The sequence below is a fragment of the Gallus gallus genome, chromosome 34 (genome assembly GCF_016699485.2).
Source record: "Gallus gallus isolate bGalGal1 chromosome 34, bGalGal1.mat.broiler.GRCg7b, whole genome shotgun sequence".
NCBI classification, from domain to species: domain Eukaryota; kingdom Metazoa; phylum Chordata; class Aves; order Galliformes; family Phasianidae; genus Gallus; species Gallus gallus.
Window position 1 is genome coordinate 2182046 of NC_052565.1, and position 20118 is coordinate 2202163.

At 51.4% G+C, this 20118-nt stretch overlaps 2 protein-coding genes across 2 annotated transcripts; both read left to right on the forward strand.

The window, feature by feature from the left end:
* Nucleotides 1–355: 355 nt before the first annotated feature.
* Nucleotides 356–4085, forward strand: AQP5 (aquaporin 5). Its single transcript, XM_001231780.7, has 4 exons — nt 356–795; nt 1988–2152; nt 2636–2719; nt 3257–4085. Exons 1-4 carry the CDS (start codon nt 433–435, stop codon nt 3440–3442), a joined length of 798 nt encoding a protein of 265 aa, XP_001231781.2. The 5' UTR covers nt 356–432; the 3' UTR covers nt 3443–4085.
* A 12578-nt stretch (nt 4086–16663) lies between these two features.
* On the forward strand, nt 16664–19840 carry LOC100858942 (glucagon-like). The gene is made up of 4 exons (XM_040654923.2): nt 16664–16735; nt 17264–17372; nt 18092–18226; nt 19375–19840. Exons 2-4 carry the CDS (start codon nt 17272–17274, stop codon nt 19382–19384), a joined length of 246 nt encoding a protein of 81 aa, XP_040510857.1. The 5' UTR covers nt 16664–16735; nt 17264–17271; the 3' UTR covers nt 19385–19840.
* Nucleotides 19841–20118: the final 278 nt, after the last annotated feature.

Sequence of the window (20118 nt, forward strand, 5' to 3'; positions counted from 1 at the left end):
TAGAGGAAGGGAATAACAACTACACCTCTGCTAACAAAACACTCGGCACCTGACAAGAGGTAGTAAAAGGGAAAAGCAGAGGAGGGAGCGCAGCATCGTTATGCAACTGTGTTATCTAACGACCACGGAGACACCCTATAGGGGCTCTTTGTTTGCAGAGGGAAGAAGAAAGAAATACCACCAATATCTGAGTCACTGGTTCACCAAGAGGCTCCGAAGTTATTTTCAGATGGAAACTTTTCCAGTTTCACATGATAATTTGGGAGGACTGGCTAACTCCTCGGCTCCACCCACCGCCTTGTAACACAGCTCCCTGCCGCTGTTGCATATATAGATAGGTATGGCCCTACAACTCGGTGCAGACAGAAGAGCCTGGAGACAGAGGAAACCTAAACTTCCTTCCTTCCCAGCCACCCTCCGCCCACTCCCACCATGAAGAGGGAAATATTAACTTTGGCCTTCGCTCGAGCTGTCTTCGTCGAGTTCATCTCCACTCTCATCTTCGTCTTCATCGGCCTCGGCTCGGCACTGAAGTGGCCATCCGCACTCCCCAGCATCCTGCAGATCTCGCTGGCCTTTGGCCTGGCCATTGGCACGCTGGTGCAGGCATTCGGCCACATCAGCGGTGCCCACATCAACCCCGCGGTGACCATCGCCTTCTTCGTTGGGAATCAGATCTCCTTCCTCCGGACGCTCTTCTATGTGATTGCTCAGCTGGTTGGGGCCATCGCCGGGGCTGGCATCCTCTATGGTGTAACACCAGCCAATACTCGAGGCAACCTGGCCATCAATTCGGTAAGTCTCTGACCTGGAGATGATCCACCTGAATGCTCACCTTCTGTGCAGGCTTTGCTTCTCTGGCACCGGTGCTGACCTGGAGAGCCAAATCCTTCAGGATGGCTGGTCTTGGCATGTTGCCCCATATGCAGAGGGGATGGGAATGAGATTGGAGCAAATGTCGATGTAGCCAGAGAGCACTGAAAGATTTATTATGTGGTGTGATGAATGGTGTGGCTTTTTCTCCCTTAATAAGCTCTTCCTTTATCCTAATGGCCCCAGTGAGTCACCAGCACCATTGAGATGTTCTTGAGTGCAGCCTCTCCACCTGGAGATTAGTGTCAGGAAAGGAGCTGCGCCAGGAGACAGAGGGGGGCAGGGAGGAGAGCCCAGCCAAACCAGTATGGGCAGTGGGAGCTCAGAGGGACCGTGGGGAGTTGGGAATGGGAGCTGATGGAGAGGGTCTGTGGAGAAGAGCCGGTGAATGTGCAATGAGGAGCAATGCATGTGAGGGTACAGAGGGGCTGTGAGGGACAGGAACTTCTCCTGGCAGAGGAGGGGAGGTGGTGGGACCCTGCAAGAGCAGCAAAGGCAGACAGTGTGTGCCAAACCCTGGGGACAGTGCTGGGAAACAGCTGAAATGGGAGCAGTGGGATTACTGCTCTGCCTGAGCCTGATCTGGATCCCTCAGAGTAGCACAGACACCGTGCAGAGGATTGGATCGCTGGGATGAGGTGCCACAGTGCATCCTGCTGCCATGCAATACGTGTCCCAAACCAGCCACCTTGAGGAAAAAGAAAAGAAAAAAGACAAAAAAAAAAGAAAGCAAAGAAAATAAAACAAGCTCAGGTCGCCTGGCGTTTTCCGTGCCTGATGAGGCTGAGTCCACCTCACAGCAAACATCCCTTATGTCTTACCCCTGTGACATTCCCTGTTCCTCTGGCAGTAGGAGACCTTCATCTCAACCCACACTCTTCCTCCCATGCCCCCCTGCAGTGGCTGCTCCCCCACCTCTTGGTGAGGGATGAATCAGGTTAACATGGCTTTCAGCGAGCACGACGGGGAGAGAAATGCAGGGAAAAATGGATTAAGCACGCAGGTGGGAAAGCATCGAGTGCTGAGGGACCAGACTCAAATTCACTATAAAAGGAGCTGAGAGCCCTCCCAGCCTGACAGATGGTTAATTATTTTCATTCTCAACGTCTCACAGCTCAACAACAACACAACCCCAGGCCAGGCGGTCGTGGTGGAGATGATTCTCACCTTCCAGCTGGCTGCCTGCATCTTCGCATCCACGGACAACAGGAGGAATGGCAACGTGGGCTCCCCAGCACTGTCCATTGGCCTCTCCGTCGCTGTGGGCCATTTGGTGGGGGTGAGTGTCCGGGGAGGGTGATGGGGCAAGAATTTCTCTAGAATGGGACTCCCCAAAATAGTCTCATGCAGACAGTCCCAGAGGGATTTGCATTAAATAGACCTCATGGGCTCCTTCTCCACACCATGGGGATCCCTGCATCTCTGCAACAGAAATAGCATTGAGGGCGTTTTGGAATGGCTTGGGTTAGAATGGTCCTTAAAGGTCATAGAACCATAGGATGGTTGGGTTGAAAGGGTTCTTAGAGATCATAGAACCATAGGACAGCTGAGTTGGAAAGGTCCTTGAAGATCACAGAACCACGGAACTATAGAGCAGTTGGGTTGGAAGAGTTCATAAGATCATAGAACCATAGGATGGTTGGGTTAGAAGGGATCTTAAATCTCATCCAGTTCCAAGTCCCTACTGCAGGTAGGGTAAAGTTGCTCATATTTGTTAAGTGACACAACACCCCTGACCCCCATCTTCTTTCCTCACCAACAGATCTACTTCACTGGCTGCTCCATGAACCCAGCACGGTCCTTTGGGCCTGCAGTCATCGTGAGGAAGTTCAGCTCCACACACTGGGTGAGCATCAACTGCATACTGGGGAGGCCAGGGTGAGGGTCCTCTGGAGCCAGGCATGAGTGACAAGGGGACTGGGCAGTAATTCCTATGGGAATATGGGTCCGGGAGTTTCAAAGCTGATTCTGGAGCTGAAAAGATAAACAGAGAGAGGTTGTTCTCCTCAAGCACAGAGTGGAGAGAGCAGGTCAATCCCTGGGACAGAGCAGGGATGCAAGGATAACCCTATGTGCAATGGAGAACATTGAGCTAGGGCATCATGCCAGTTCAGTGCAGCACACAGAAAAGACCTGTTCTGGCTTCCCACTCAACCAGCATTGCCTGCAAGCTCACCCTCATCCTTCCAGAACATCACATAGCTGCACCCGAGCTTAATGTCTTCCCCAAGCAACAGCTGAGGGGACTTCGACACGAGAATTCCGCTGGAAGGGGTATTTGAACCTCTCCCTGGGACAGGAGATGTGGACATGATGCTGTGTGACGGCTGGATCTGGTGTGCCTCCAAGACCCATTCTCATCCTCTCCCCTATTGCTTTCTAGGTGTTCTGGGTTGGGCCCATCCTTGGGGCTTGCTTGGCTGCTCTGCTGTACTTCTACATCCTTGTCCCCTACTGCATGAACATGTCAGACAGGGTGGCCATCGTCAAGGGCACCTACGAGTCAGAGGAGGAATGGGAAGAACAGAGAGAGGAGAGGAAGAAATCCATGGAGTTGACCCCACCGTAGGAGCTAAGTGGAAAACCAAGCAGAATTGGAGGAAGAAACTCCACACATGGGCTCATGTGTGCACGTGAACACATCCAGCTACAGTAGACTCTTAGGCAAAAGCCTTCTAACTCAAAGGCCATCCGTGACTAAGAAGGAGCGGAGCATTGCAGTGTGTGTATATAACCCCTCTACATGAGCGTGAGCGCTAGAAGCTCTCCCAGCTTTACTGCTGCCAGCTGAACCCAGCAAAGGAGGTTGCCCAGAGCAGCCCTCCGTGGTGGTCCCACACCCAACGGCTGCATCCCCATCCTTCAAGATGTGAGATCTGCACAATTCTGGGATGCCTGAGCATTGTGTGGGCATTTGGCACGCGCAGGATCTCACCCCGCCTTTGGTGGCCCATGGGATGGAAACACAGTGCAGACACCAGCAAGAGGAACAACTACTTTGGACAGGTGGGCACAGCAAGTCCCCCCAGCTCTCTCCCCACCTATGCTGCTCGTAGATGCTCTTTCACGCGTTAGCTGGTGCTGGTGCATCCCGTTTATTTGTGGCTGCAGAAAGAAAGCAATTATTATATATATATATTTTTTTTGATTTTGTGTGAGTTCTTTGTAATGTTGTGTATTATTTATTGTGAATAAAGGAAATTCAAATCAAACCATGGGCGCAAGCACGGTCGGATATCAAATTTTAGGAGCATAAGCAGACTAAACCAGATGCAAACAATCCCAATGGGTAACACTTGATCCCAAACCCTGAGGTACCCGATGCCTGAGGCCACATTGGCCATAGGGGAAGAAGAACACCAAGGGCTGCCTTCCCCTAAGGGCATCTCCCAAGGATTGGAGCTGAAGCAGAGGTTGCCTGGAGAGGTAACATCTTCATATCAGGACCTGCTAAAAGAAAGCCAGCCCTGGGCAGGACCCAGAGCGGGGGTTGGCAATGCAAATGTCTTGGACACATGAAGCAGAAAGCCCATCCCAAGGTCTGGTTTGATCATATTCTTACAATCATAGAATTGTTAAGGTTGGAAAAGACCTCTAGATCAACTAACCCAACTATCTACCTACCACCAGTATTGCCCACTAAATCGTGCTCCTTAGAATCACATCTCTGCCCTCATCTTGCTGTGGGTAAAGGAGGGCGATGAGCAGAGTATAAAGGCATTAATCCTGAGAATGGAGGAACAGGCATCAGTGTGGGGTGAGAGCAGACTGTGCCCATCTCTGGGCATCCTGAAGCCCATCTGGAGGATGGTGCAGCTGGGAGGAGCCCCGAGCAAAGCTCCTTCCCTGCTTTGACTCAGGCATGGCATTCTGCCATTCCAGTTCTCCCACACGGCTCCACGGGTGCCCTCAAAATCTGACCCGCACCACTCCCAGCCCCCTCGCTGCTGCCAAACACACCCCTTCACCCTGACCTTCACCAGGACCCTGCTCTTCCAGTTCTGCCACAACCCTCTGCCAAAGCATCTCAACCCATCTATCCCGGGCTGCAACACGACATGCTGCTCTGGCACTGCCCGCTCCTTGCATCCACCCTGGGCAGAGCTCCACCATCGCAACCCCTCCACGTGCTGCAGGGATGAGGAGGATGATGCTTGCCTGCATGCACCCCAATACCATTTGCAGCCTGACTGCAATCAGACAGGTTACCCCCAGCTGTATTTTAGCATGCCAAATTGTGTGCCAGCCAGGCGATGGCACCACATGAGACTGGGTAGTAGCACATCCCTGTGCCTTGTTTTCCTTTGCCACCTCCAAGTTCTCTGCAGGAGAGGGAGATGCCAAGCAGGAGGAGAAAAGGAAGGGGAAGAGACTTCAGATCAGGGGCAAGACACAAAACCACAGTGACCAAGTGAAAGATGAGGCTGGGGAAGCACCCAGTGCTCATGGAAGCAGGTTGGCATCCCCAGAGCTGCAGCCCACAGCCTCTGGACCCTGAGGATGTAGGGATCATTCCTGTCCATCACTCTTTGCCTCACTGCTCCAGATCCCATCCACCTTTATGCTGAAAAAAGACACAGCATTGCTCTGGCAGTCCACGCACCCCTTCCCATGGTGGGGAAGGGCAGGAGGGGATTGTACCCACTGAGGAGCCAATCCCACAGCAGCACTGCCATGTCATCCCAACGGGGAGAAGCCCGGCCTGGGTGTGAGCACTCCATGGGATGAATCAGAGGATTCTGAAGCAGCAGCTCTGTGTCAGCACTAAAATCACCCAGAGCACAGCTGGCAAACACGAGTGGGACGGCCCCACGCAGGGCTGGGGGCAGGGGGAAGGTGGGCAGTGGGGGGTGGAGACCCTTCCCCAGCTCATTGCAGGGAGTGGGCTCTGCTAAGACAGAGGGAATACAGGACATGGGTGATGCCAGCAGCGTCCCCTTGCAGGGGAACGCATCCTTCCCGATGGTCTGTGCTGCATTGAATTTGGGCAGAAGTTGCACTGAATGCATCCAGCAGGGTGGGCACAGGGCTCATCCCCAGTCCCAGATGGAAACCCTGAGATCCCCCCGCCTTCTCTCACCCACCCGTGGGAGGGAACAATGCTTTAAAACATATGCAAGATGGATTTTTGTTCATCTCCCTCCCCCCCACCCCACCCGCCCTGCATTCACAGTTTGTCCCTGCTTTTAATGGGATTATTGCCACTGAACACCTTCCAGGGTTTTCTGCACCCCTTTGCAAAAATTGCCATTTCACGGAAAACGATTTCAGCAGCTGCATAAGGGCTGCTATAATCCCTGCACGTTTGGAACCAGATTTACCTGTCGTGCCTATTATGGGCTGCGTTACACACACGATAACACAACCGTGCTGTGCCACACTCAGCTTCTGCCAGAAACAGGAATTTCAATGTCGGGAACAATATCTCCACTCCTGCATCGACTGCATCTCCTTACGGCCATACACAGTGCTTATCAGCCAGCTATAGTGGTGGTTTCCTTTATCAGCTGTTTGGGTTTTAGGAACATAAAGATACGCAGTCAGGCAAAACACATAAATACACCCCGACATGCCATTCTCGTCCACATGTGCCATAATTAAAGGGTGGGAATGGATGCAGTTATTTCCCAAATGTACCTACAAGCAATTTTTTCTCACTAAGAAGATTATGCAGGTTGTTTCTCATCCTTGAGCATCTCTTCCATTGGTTGGTAGTTACCGCAAAGCTTTCAGAATTTCGTGTTTTTCTGGCAGGGAGGAAATACTCAGCTATTTTCACGTGTTGTGACAGCTCAAGCCTTACGTGTTTATATGCACCAGCGGCCTTTAGTCTGTGCAAAGAAGGTCTGCAGCGGCTGTTTGTGAGTCACTTTGAGTCCATCAGGCTGTTGAAAGGGCAGGGATGGACCAAGCGCTTGAGGAACACTGAGATCCGATGGGGATATCTCAAGCAACCAAAGGTTTTCTATGTGTTGCATGGGGCTGATGCACAGAGGAGGCTGCAGTGGGGCAGACCCTGCTCTCTCCAACACCACCCAGGTGAAAAGTGCTGCCATTTGGGAGTGTGTCCCCTCTGAGAGTGCTTTGCTTAAAGCCATGGTTTCCAGCTTCATAGGGAAAGCACAAGGCTGTTTTCCAGCTGGAGAGCAAAGCAGAGAAGTGCCCAGTGCTGCTGGTTGGAAAGAGGATGGTGGATGAAAAAAGGCAGAATGCCACAGTGCTGCAGAGATATTGCAACACTGAGTGCTGCCAGAAAGTCAGAGCAACACAGGACAGCAGAGTCCCCCTCCGGGAGCAGTGCCACTGCTTTGCTGCAGAGCACAGAGCACCCAGGGACCAATGTAGGATTTCCACAAACCACCGAAAAGCAGAGACATCCTCCCTGTGCACCAGGAGATGCCCAAGGCTTGCAGATAAATAGAAAACTTTCAGTGCATCCTGCAAGGATTGTGCAGGAACCCTATGCAGAGGCATGGCACAAGCTGGCATGGGTGTTGGCGTGAGTCATGGCACAACCCAGCCAGCAATGGATGCCAGCACCCATCTCCTGCTGGGCACAGAATCCAACCTCCCCTCCCACTCAGCCCCTGCCCAACCCATGGATGCTGCGGTGCCGCTTCGTTCCGAGCCAGCAGACAGCTCACAGCCACCCTTCCTGTTGTCAACAGGCAGCACCCCGGCTCCGCAGCCTCCGCCTGAATATCAGGCGCTGCCATTTGTGTTTGGGTTGCTGGGCACGTATCAGGGTTTGTTTGGGGTTGGAGAGAGCTGAGCGAGCACCTTGAGTCAGGTTGTGGTGGATGTGGGGCATTGGGGCCCTGCTTGACCCTCGCTGCTTCCAGCAGTGTGCTGAGTCCCTGTGATTGCTTGGGTGGAATGAGGAGGTGCAGCACTAGCACTGGAAATACAGGTAGATATGAGTATTGCACCCTAAAACGCATGCAATTATGGAAAAGATTGGAAGGAGTTGTCCAGAGACCAGGTAGGATTGAAATAGATCTTCGTGGAGTCTCACTTCCCACCTCAACACCCTCCTACAGCCCCAGAGTGCCTCTTCTTGGCAGAGCTCAAAGTTATCAGTGCCCCAGAGTGTGGGACTGGAGAGGATGGGCTCAGCTCACCCCGACACCCAGAGCAGCACCCATGGGTGCCCAGGGCACCTCCTGCTGCCCTCTGCTGGGACGCACCATGGAAATGGGAAGCAGCACCTGCAAATCCTCACCTGAGCCCCTGGAAAATCCTACTGCTCCCATGGCAGAGCTCAGGCAGAGACCTCATGTGAGAGCAAGGCTTCCTTGCCTGGCACGTGGGAGCGCTGCCTGGATCATGGCTGCTTTATCTCTGCCAGCATTTCTCTTACTCACACCTTTGGCCTCAGCTCCCCAGGATATCGCCCACCGCTGCTCCTAATCTCCTTTTTGCCACCAAGCAAAGTCCGATGGCAGTTGATATAATGGGTCCTTGTGTGGCTGGGTGGTGGTGGTGACATCAATAAAATAAAGAGAGATAAAGGAAAGAAGGGAAAATAACAAAGCAAACCTCAGCCCTGAGGTCTGCCTGACAAAGGAGCTTTGTTGGGAAAGGTCAGCCCAGAGCCAGGAGGGTTTCCCAGAGCAATGAGAATGCAAAGACTTAGCAAACAAGGAGAGGATTAAGTGCATCTTTGTCACATTATGGACCTTGGGAGCCATCAAGCTCCCATCCAAAGGGCAGTACATGCTCAGCATTTAGGTTTGCAGCAAAGCAAAAGGTTCCCCAGGTCAGTGCCTGCCCTCAGCCTCCAGCAGCACAGCGTTTTGGGATGGTGAAGAAACAAAGAACAAATGCAGAGCCACGCACAGGGGCTGGGAAACCAGCTCCAAACCCACCCCATAAGCAGTCATCAAAGCAAAGCCTCTGGCACAGGTCCTCCAGGATACAGCCCTCCTCTGCTGGCACTGCACTAATCCTGCTTGGCACGCCAGCAAGAGCTCTGTGCCCACAAGCAAGGTGCAGCTGCAGGTTTGTATAATGCCCCCTTGTGCAGCCTGGAAAAAAAATAAACCTGGATGAGAATGAACTCAAAGCATCCCTCACAATTCACCCTTTAATACGGGGCCACAAATAAATCGATTCCCCTTCCCCAGTGGTTCCTTCTGCTGTTGGCAGCCGTGATTTTCCGCCTGTCCCAGGGCGGCATTTCCTTGGTGGCAGAGCAATGTCAGCTGCAGGCAGTGAGTCCTGGCTCTGCTCCTTCAGGACTTATTCCTTTTTAATCTGGTTATCAAAACGGCCAATTGCTTTCCCACACCGAGAGCCGTTGCCCACCCCACCCCCCTTCTCCAAATTCAGAGTTCATATGAATTATGGGCTCTTTAATCAGCGCTAATTGCCACCAGAGAGGAAAAGGATATAAACGCTATCAGCTTGCTTTGTTCCAAGGGCATAAAGAAAACATTTGTCAGGTGTTTCACAAAGAAATCCCATAAGAGCAGTTAATCAGCAGTTAAAGCCTCCCACTTAAGTGGAGTGTGTAAATATGCACCTATTACCACCGCTGACATCAGCAGGCTTGTTTTCCATACGGCTTTGTCCTTGCTTTTGCCACGGTGGCCACCTCATGATTTTGCTTTGGATTTTGAGCAAAAAGCCACTGCTGGACGTCAGCCCCCCGCAGGCAGCATCGCTGTGCTCCAGTTTACTCATCCCTTCTGTATCATCCAGCCTCAAAATACTCTCTTTTTTTTTTTTTTTTAACATGGAAATAGCCATGCACCTGAAGAAGGCATCTTTGCACCGGCAAGCGCAGCATCGCAGCAACACGAACTTCCCAGTGGTTCAGCAGAGCAACACGTTCTGCCTTAATAAGGCTCTTCCTCACCGCAGAGCACATCCACCCACATCAAAGCACGCTGCAGGACTGTCTGTAAATGAGACTTCCTTTGGCACTAGCATCACCGGGAGCTGATTAGCTGCTGGGCTTCAGCTTGTGTCATTGCCACTTAGCACCAGCCCTGATGTCTCAAACACAGACCAAAGCAGACAAAATGGGTGTCCACGGCCTCCAGGAGGGCACGGGATCTGCAGGTCTGGAGGCAAACGTTGCCTCCTACCTCCTACCTACCTCTGCTCAATTCCTTCTGCACAGGGCTTGAGCATGCATGGAAAAGGCGGGGAGTTTGGCCGAAAATCACCCCCATGCATTTCCATTTGTCTTCAGAGGGATGGAGGTATCTGGGAGTGGATTCTGAGCGAAGCCCAATTCGGTGCATGGGGGTATCATAGGGGATGGAGTCTGGACACCGTTGAGTCCCCTCCTGCTAAAAACAGGTTCACTCCAATAGGTAACGCAGGAAAGCACTTTCAGACGGGTCTTGACTATCTCCAGGGAAGGAGATTCCACCATTTCTCTGGGCATTTTCTTACAGAGCTCTGTCATCCTCACGGGAAAGAAGGTCTTCCGAGTGTTTATATGGAACTTTCTGTCTTCCAGTTTCTGCCTGTTGCCACTCATCCTGTGCCCATGCACACCGCTCACAAGAGCCCAGCCCCACCCACTAGACTGTCATACTTTAGGTATTGATCAGCACTGATCAAATCTCCCTTCAGCCAGGCTGAACATTCCCAGGGTTCTCAGCCTGCCCCCACATAGGAGATTCTCCAGGCCCCTAACCTTTATGGCCCTCCACTAGACTCTCCTTAGGAGATCCTTGGTTGCTTTGAACTGGGAAGCCCAGAACTAGACACAGTATTCCAGACGTGGCCACTCCAGGGCAGAGCAGAGGGGGAAAATCACCTCCCTTAATCTGCTGGCCAGAGCTCCCCAGGGAACCATTGGCCTCCTTGGCCACCAGGGCACACTGCTGGCTCACTGTCAACCTTTGGCCAACTGTTGGCCAACTGTTGGTCAATTGCTGGTCAGCTGGGACACCATTGCCCTTCGTGGCCATGAGAGCACACTGCTGGCTTGTGGTCACCCTTTTGGCCACCAGGACACCTAACCCTAACACTTTCCAGCAGCTCAGCCCCTGACCCACAACTGATGTGTGTGTTCTTCCTCCCCAGGTGCTGCCCATGTTGAACCTCATCAGGTTCCTCTCCACCCAACTCTCCACCTGTCCAGCTCACTGAATGGCAGCACGACCTTCCGCTGGCTCAGCCGCTCCTCCCAGCTTTGTGCCATCACTGAGCATGCTGAGGGTGGACTCTATCCCTTCATCCGGGTCATTGATGAAGATGTTGAACAAGACCCAACCCCGCACTCATCACTGGGGAGCAGCACTAGGTACAGCCTCCTACCAGACAGCACTGCTGGTTGCAGCCCTCTGAGCTCTGCTGGCCACCATCTCTCAGCCTCCCTCACTGTCTATTCAACTATTGCACACTTCCTAACCTTCATCACAAAGATGCTGTGGGAGACAGTGCCAAAAACCTTGATGAAGTCGACTGTCATGATTACAGATTTGCAAATAGCGCACTGCCCAATTCATCCAGCCATGTTCCAGTGCTCTCATAATCACCCTTAAGGAGTTTGGCCATGCCCAATGGGAACTCTCATGACTGGATTAGTGAATAATGCATTTTATTAAAGCAACAGAATGCATATTCCTTTTACTGTCAGCAAAGCACGTGAAGTTAACCAAGAACATGAGTAATATGGCTGACTACAATCAATTTAAATCATGGCGTAACTCTACAGAGATTTTTAGGCTCTCTGGGGGAAGCACTCAGCATAACTGAGTGTGCAAATCTCACCTAACAGCCGTCCCTACAAGGGCGAAGGGATGCTCAGCCCATTGACAGGTCCTGGAAGTCAACAGCATCCTCCCAGCTGGTGTCTTCCTCCAAAATCCCTCTCTTCAGCCATTTTATACTATTTCTTGCTTTCAGGTGGAGCTTCAGTGACTCCAAACATACCTTTGCCTTTTGAAGTTTACTTGAGAACGTGTTTTTGTGGAGGTGGAAAAGTGCTGGCTCAGGGCTGGCTCAGAACAACAAGATAGTTTATCAGTTCCAATGGTGCCATCACGTCCCCATCCCTGCAGGACTTCCACCCGCCCCACATTTCGTGTTGGTTTTATCTTGTAGTCAGCACACCAGGCTCCCAGGTGTTTGCTAACAGCAAGGTCACAGGTCACGTTGCTTAGGGAACTATCACGGAATGGATTATCTGCTGCATTCCACCATGGAGGTTTACCTTCTGTTAAGAGATGGACGTATGAATAAGTCACCTCCAGTAAATACTCCACAACGTCGCAAGAGTGAACTCATTGGACCATTAAGGCTGGAAAAGACCATTAAGAACATCCATTCTGCACTCACATCATGGAGAAAGGAGAGCTCAGATATTCTGGTTATCTGAAGCAGCACTGACACTTGGTGCAGGCAAACCTTGCACTGATGCTTGCAAGCAGACCAACCTCCAGTCTGCAGGGCAAGGAGATGGAGCTCTGAGTTCTGCAGCTGGAGCAGGATGCGGCTCCCTGAGTTTATCACTCTGCATCCCCTGGGGTGGATTGAAAGCCACAGCCAAAAATCCCTGGCTGAGCAAACACAGCTTCCCTATCTAAACAAGCAAGTGAATTTCGAGGCATAATTTGTCATCTAATTGCACCAACACACCCAGGATTAATTGTTACATTTGAATGCGAAGAAGTTTTGATTTATGGCAAGATCAGGTTTAATCAGCTGGTTAGCAGAGGCGGCTGCCAAGCTGGAAGCTGCATTGCAAACAGCAACAGGAGGACTACAGGAGGTGTATTTTTGCAAAGCTGAAGGGTTATTGAATCACACACGGCCTGTGAGGGGCACACAGAGACCAAAGGGGTGAAACTAAAGCCTCTAATGCATTTGTTACAGACTCCACCATGGACTTTTTAACCCTGCACAAAGGTAAACTTCTCTCGTTAGCTTATATAAGATTCTGATAACATTATGGACAGAAATAGAAAGCCGGTAAGAGAAGGCTGCCAAAGTTTTCCACATATCAAAGCCATTAACCACCACCTCTCTACCTCCGATAACGAAGTGGAATTAAACAAGAACCTGCAGCCCTAAATTGGGATTTTGGCTGCAGGCACATAGCTGACGCAGCGAGCCAAACCCCACAGCCTCACAGCCCCAGGAACACCCGGCCCCACGGGCAGCTCCCCACGTGCTTTGCACCTCCAAATGCAACAGGGAAGCACCCACCTTTCAGTGCATTGCAGGGCATCGTGCTGAGTGACCACGAATGCATGGATCCACCCAATTGTGAGGACAGAGCCTCCAACCTGGGCTTCACATGGCCCCCCCCAGTGACCATCACTTCCCACTGATGAGAAGGAGCAGAGGTGCTGTTCAGGAGGTGGGGTACACACTGGGTTTCCACCTCCCACTTATGAGCTCCCTATGGCCCCGATGTGTTTTGCTGGCAGTTCTCCATTAGCCCCCCCATCCCTACCTTGGTTTTGGGTACAAGCAACTTTCTCCTCCCTCTACCAGCTAACAAAACCCATCCCACTTCTCCAGGCTTCATTCCCATATGAAACGCATGCCCTTGGCCATGACAACCAACAGCACTCCTTTCCATGCATGTCTCCTGGACTTTTTGTGCTCATGGAGACCTCACCCAGTTTCCTTCTGCTTTGTTGGTATTAAAGGGAGAAAAATTACAGACTCATCCAAAATGGGGATCCACCACGAGGGTGGATACAGCCTGAGAGTGCTTTTGGGAAGGGCTACAGTGCAATGATCCCCTGTTCTTATGGAGTTATGGCTCCCACCCAACTCATCATAGCCTGCCCCACAGCTCAGCCCCATCTCTGCCCCCTATTCCTCTCTTCCTCCTGGCAGTGAAGGTCAACCATGAGCAGGAGGCTGCAGCATCAAAGGCAGATAGGGGGTCCTGCCCCAAAAAACATTCATGAAGGTGAAAAAGGGGCAGCAAAATAAGCCAGGATCCTCAGGAGTTGCCAACATACCCTGCTGGGAACACAGAGTATCTTTTCAAACGGCTTTCCTTTTGCTTTTAAAGAACACCTGTGAAGGAAAGCAGGGGAAAAAGTCCAAATGATGCTGAAACTAAAACCATGCCCTCAGGGTCACCCTGAAGGAGATGTTTCAGGTGAAAGCACTGACCCAAGGAGGTCTTTCTGTGCTCTGTTATGCCTTGGCAGCAGCAAGCTCTGACAGATGGGTATAAAATTGCCTCTAATTGTGGCTGGGGAGGGGGAGGCCAACGGCACCTTCAGCCACAGGGGCAGGGAGAGCACAGAGCTGATTCATGGGGCTCTGTGCTGTGGGGTGGGGGCTGTACAGGGATGGGCTTCCCATCCCCTGCTCTCTTCAGCTGGGTTGGACCAGACATGCTCCCCACGGAGCTGTGTGGAATGGCAGAGGATCCAAGAAGGTGAAGTCTCAGCCTTTATTCCTCCTTAATCACAGTATATCCCTCCGAAATTAACCACTGCTCAGTTTGGCTGTGCCTGCAGCTACAGGATGGGAGCATCGGGGTGGTTTGTTGTTTTTAAGGTGCCTTTATGGTTGCCTTCAAGCTTTTGCAAGGGATGCCAACCTCATCCCATCACTCCAGGCAGGGAATCCAAGCCCCAGAGCTGCTGGCACTGTGATGTTCAGCAGGTCTTTGCTGCACTTTAAGCCTAAACTCATCTTGTTTCTGGCCTGATTTTGGACAACCCTACAAGGCCATGTCCCACCGTTCCCATTGGATCTACATGCCTACTCCTGCTTCTCCCAGAGACGCAGATACCAAAGCTGGCACATCAATCACATGCTCAGTCCTGGGGGAACTTAATGGGAAAATGCCCTTCTTCAGAGGATGGATGAGTTTATCCAAGCACTGATGGTGTAGAGTACAGCCCAGGAGTTTTCCCAACCCTCTTTCCTTGCAGGGAGGGTGCAGCAAGCAGGACAAGTGTGTTCATTAGGATCCACGGAGGGATGCTGGCAGCGAGGCAGAGGAAGGGCAGATAGACAAAGGGCAGGCAGACAGAGGCTGCCACCTGCTGCCCATAAAAACCTCTCTGAGCCCTAAAAAGGTGCAAAATCCAGATCTGTGCGTGTAACTTAACACACAGGTCTGTGCCCCCACAGCGCCATCATCCAGCATGGGAGAGCCGCTAATTGGTGGGGTGAAGATGATTGGAAAGGGAAGGCTATCACAGGAGTTGGACTCAGTGATCTTTATAAGTCCCTTCCAACTCGAGACATTCCATGAACACATCACAGAGGGCCAGAGAAAACCACCTGGGGAGAGAAGAGAAAGAGTCCCATGGGGCACATCACTCTGACACCTGGAACCCCCATAGAGAAAACCAAGAAACACCATGGATTGCATGGACTGAGCTGGATTTCTCTGCACTGCTGCAGAAATCTCGTGCCCCTTCCCAGGGGCACCACAAACAGTGGCACTGAGAGCTAATTTGGTGGCGTTAATAAATATTCCATCCAAGTGATGGGTGGGACATCTGGACCTCTCCTCTGAAGGTTGAGCTAATTAATCTCCTACCTTTCTCCTCTGATGTCAGGCTTCCTCATAAGGCCATTGTTGGCCCTAATTAAAAGGCTCTTCAAGCTGAGTGTCCCCTGAACACCAGCCGTATTTTGACAGTGACAATAATTACAGAAATCTCTTTGGTAGAATAATAATAATAACTACCCAACAGTGAGAAGAAAGGTCCCAGGGGAGAGACAGTAAGAAGTGGGGAAGTCAGGGAGTAAAGCCTTCATCCCGTGGTGGTGCTGGGTGGGGGAGAAACCTGGCCCATTTCCCTCAGTCTTGTTGTTCTCTGCACCTGTGAAATGGGCATTTGGGCTGAAATGGGCGCATTCAGCCCCCGAGCTTCAGTAAACATAGAGTTCCCCCAATGCTCCCTCAGGAACACCCCCTGGGATGGCCATGGAGCTCAGCGCTGTGTCCATCAGGGTCTGTCAGCACCCCACAGCTGGCAGTTCTGATCCTCTCCAGCCTCGTTTCCATGGATTTAAAAGGGACGAGCCCAGCTCTCAGGAGACGCCCCAGCAGAACCATTGTCCTTGTCCTGATGAGCTCCAGATGTTCCCCACCTCCTGGTCCGAGCCCGAATGTCCCATGGGATAAAGCTCTGACTCAGATCTGCAGCTGCCTCCGCTCACCCCCAATAGAAGAAACGGTGGTGAACGGCCCCATACCTGACCTGGCCTTAAAGGACAGCACTGGGCTTGGATTGAGAGAAGTGTCTGCCCATCTCTGGAGCTCTGAGCCTGCATTTCACCTTGCAGAAAGCAGAAGCGAGTGCTCGTGCACCCAGATGCTTCATTCACTTTTCCATTCTCTTAATTTTTTTTTTCTTTTTTCTCCTTTCATTTCTAATGTTTTCAACTCACACCAAAGGTGTTTGAAAGGGCAGTCCTGTGGGCACAGAAGTCACCTCCCTGTGCACGATGTGCTGCGGCAATGGGGACCATCTCACCTGGAGGCTTGAAAACCGTGGATCATCCCTTTGGTCCAAGTTACGAAAGGAGGAAAAAAAAACAACAAAGGAATTCAAACATAAGAGAAAAAGAAATGACCCAAAAATGAAAAGAATAGGAAAAAAAAAACCAAAAAAGAACAAAAAAAACCAACAAAAGCAAAAAAAAAACCAACTCATTGCTGAAGGCGTAAGCTGAAAAATATGGCAACAACTATATTTTTGCAACGGCCCCTCTTAAAAAATACTGTAATGATTCATAATGACCCATCCAACTAAAAAGAGGAGCACCGATGACCTACCTGTCAGCTTTTAGCATCCTGCTAACAAGCTTAAAAGCACCGGGAAGGAGTAGAGTTGAACCACAACCAGCAAAGGAGGGGAATAGGATCTTGCTTTTAGGGGAGTGGTTGTCCTCATCAGGCAGGAAGGTAAGTGCCTTTCGTTCCCTTCTTTCCTACCAATCTCTTTAGAAATTAGAGCAATGAGAGCGCCTGATGATAGACCAAAACTCTAATTTTCTGCAAACGAGGGGTGGGGGGGGTTGGTATTTTAATCCCTCTGAGCCACGCAGCCCCGTTAGGAGACGTAGAACTCTAATTAGCCAACTCTATGGAACGCGGCTTCTCTGAGCAGCTAATGGTGGGGAAAGTCCCACAGTATCACAGTGATGGGTGATGAGGCAGGAATATTGCTCCTGGACTGAAAGGGGGGGGGCTGGCAATACAGTTTATAGCGATGAATTGTGTCTTTGGATTGTACAAACCCTGCGTGCCTACAGCCAGGACCGTGTGCTGATGGAGAGCGGTGGGAATGGGTTTTCAGTTGTGCACCCACCATAATGCTGCCGGCACTCCTGGGAGGGATCTCTCCCTTTCCACATCCATCCTTGCCATGCTGGAAGGGTTGGAGGGGGTTTCACGGTGATGGCAAGCTGTACTTTTCTGTCTGAATTCCAGGAGGGCAAATGAAGCTCATCCGTTGGCTGTACCTCTCCGGGTTGGTGTTGGCTGTGCTGATCCCAGCAGCGTGGCAGGTGGCTCCCAGGGACACGGGGGATGCACTCAGGTATGGCATCGGGTGGTTGGTTGGCTGTGGGCAGCGGCTGCTGTGGGCTGAGAGCTGAGCTCCGGGCTATTGAGTTGTGCCTGATTCCTTTGGATTCGGCCATTCTGACAGCCCACATTGCCACGTCCCACGGGGGTTTCACAGTGCCCAGACCCAAAGGTTGTGTTGGCAGCGTGGTGAGCAAGGCTGAGTGCCGATCTCCTTCCCATCCCTATGGGGACAAAGGCAACTGTCACCCCCTGAGGCTGAAGGCAGCATGTGTCAGGAGCTGTTAACTATGGCAGGACATTGCAAAAAGCAGAGACCTCTGCTGCATGGGGAGATGCAGACGCAGACACCGAGAGCAGTGCTGAGCCCATCTCCACACTGTGCAGGAGGGAAACCCACTGTGGTCTCTGTGCCTGGAAGGGGGGGCCCTTCTGCTCCCCATCTGCAGAGGGCTGAGAGCAGCAGTGATGAGAACCCTGGAGCTGAAGGTGTCTATAAACCTGCAGCCAAGCGAGGTCCAGGGCACAGAACAGGATGTCACATGTATTTAAGGGACAATGCCGACCAGGCTTGTCAGATCCCTGCCACTGTTTCTATGTGTTCTTACAGATTTTCTGGACACTGCTCCACGCATTGCAGCATTTTGCTCCTCCTGCAGGGAGGGCACAGGAACCCTTCTATTTGATGTGCATTAATCCCCATTTTGCATTTTGCCCCATTTTTGCCATCAGATGGCCCTCGCACAGAGCCCCATCCAACACAAAGCGGCACTCGGAGGGCACCTTCACCAGCGACTTCACTCGCTACCTGGACAAGATGAAGGCCAAGGACTTCGTGCATTGGCTCATCAACACCAAGCGCTACAGGTAGAGGGGAGAGGGGAGCAGGATGATGCAGGGAAACACCCCGTTGCAAAAGGATAGCAGTACTGGAATCATAGGATTAAGAAATCATTGAGGTTGGAAAAGAACTCTAAGATTACCCAGTTCAACCATCCACCTACCACCGATATTGCCCCCTAAACCGTGTGTCTATATAGAGCCATAGGATCACTGAGATTGGAAAAGACCTCTATGGTCATCCAGACCAACCCCAACCCATCCCACCATGCCCACTGACCAGGTCCCCAAGTGCCACCTCTCCGTGGTTCTTGAGCACCTCCATGGATGGGGACTCCACCACCTCCCTGGGCAGCCTGTGCCAATGCATCACCACTCTTTTGAAGAAGAAACGTCTCCTAACACCCAGCCCGAACATCTCCTGCTGCAACATGAGTCCAACAGTTATTTTCTGCTTTTACTAATGCCATTCTTGCAGCAGCCCATATTTTAAATTCTGCCAATGGCCAAAAAATAAACTTCAAAGTGCTGAAACCCAACAAATATCAGCCATGTTGGGTACAGTTGGATTTCTGGCTACACACCCCCCCCCCCTCATCCCATTTCCAGAGGCAATGGAAAGCATTTTATGAAGTCCGCAGCACATTCTCATTGGAGCATCCTCATGTTGTGGCCACTATGGCCATGGTCTTATTTCCACAGCTCCACCAAGAGGTATATGAGGGAGGAGCCCCTCAATGTCCTCTTCCTGGCCATGCTGCCAGCAGCATAAGTCATCCAGCTCCAAAAAGGGTCATTTCAAAATGCATCCACATATTGGGTGTGTTTGGTGCAAAGTGGAGCTTCCTGACAGCACCTCTTCTTTTTGCTCTCCTGTGGGTTTTACCCAGCGCTTATTTGCAATAGAGGACAACGAGGAAAGTGAAGCAGCTTCAGGGTGGGGGATTAAATAGTTTATAAAATCAAAGAATGATGGAATCGTTAAGGTCAGAAGAGACCATCAAGATCATATAACCATCAGTGTAGTCCAACCATCAGCAATGGGCAGAAGTGGTTTTGCTCTCACTGAGCTGTGCTCAGACATTTTCACTTTGTGTTTGGGAGAGTTTCTGCTCTGTCAAACTGTTCGGTGCTCAGTTGCTTCATTCATTCCTTTATTATTTCATTTCTTAAAGGTACAATTAAACAGCAATCCCAGGCTTTCCAGCATCCACCCACGGCTGCTGGACCCCCGCATCACCAGCAGCAATCAGACCCTCTGCAGAAGGACTGATCCATGAAACAACTGCACGAACCCGCACGGTGTTTCCCATTCCCCTGCTGAAATCAGCGCTGCAGCTCAGCATCCATGCCCAATTTATCTCCTCTGCACCCGCTCCTGCCATGCTGCCCTTCCTAAATGTGGTTCTGGGAGCTCTGACCCACCCCAGCACCCCATGGGGATCCTGCATGCTGCTGCCTGAGGGCTTTGGGAGAGCCGAGCTCTGACCAGCGGGCTTGGTTCAAGGTGCCCCATTTTATTCCAAACTCCTTCAGTTTTAGGTAGATGGTAACCAGGATGCGCCCGCCTGACCCCCCTGAGTATCCCATCTGCTCAGACCTATGGCTCTAAGATTAAATAAAGGCGTATATGAAAGACAAGTAGAACATATTTTGTTTAATTCTGCCCCGTTTGTGTTGAAAAGGGGTGCCAAAAGAAAACCTCACACGATGGAGGGACTGCTCTCTCTGGATGGGGTTTTGCTACAGATCGAGGACATAAAGTGATGGTGCTCAAAAAAAAAACCAACCCAATAATATCACATCTTTCCCATCAGCACACATGCCCCCAAGGGGGATGAATTTCCCCCCAGTCAGCGCTGCTCACTCCCCCACCTGTCTGAAACATCCACAAACGTCTCCAGGAACACCTCCAATCC

Bases quoted from the DNA above. Each gene is read 5' to 3' on its own strand.
- AQP5 (XM_001231780.7), top strand. From the start codon at position 433: ATGAAGAGGGAAATATTAACTTTGGCCTTCGCTCGAGCTGTCTTCGTC. The intron at 2,153-2,635 runs GTGAGTGTCCGG...CCTCACCAACAG, and splicing joins CTGTGGGCCATTTGGTGGGG to ATCTACTTCACTGGCTGCTC. The intron at 2,720-3,256 runs GTGAGCATCAAC...ATTGCTTTCTAG, and splicing joins AGTTCAGCTCCACACACTGG to GTGTTCTGGGTTGGGCCCAT.
- LOC100858942 (XM_040654923.2), top strand. From the start codon at position 17,272: ATGAAGCTCATCCGTTGGCTGTACCTCTCCGGGTTGGTGTTGGCTGTG. The intron at 17,373-18,091 runs GTATGGCATCGG...TTTTGCCATCAG, and splicing joins GACACGGGGGATGCACTCAG to ATGGCCCTCGCACAGAGCCC.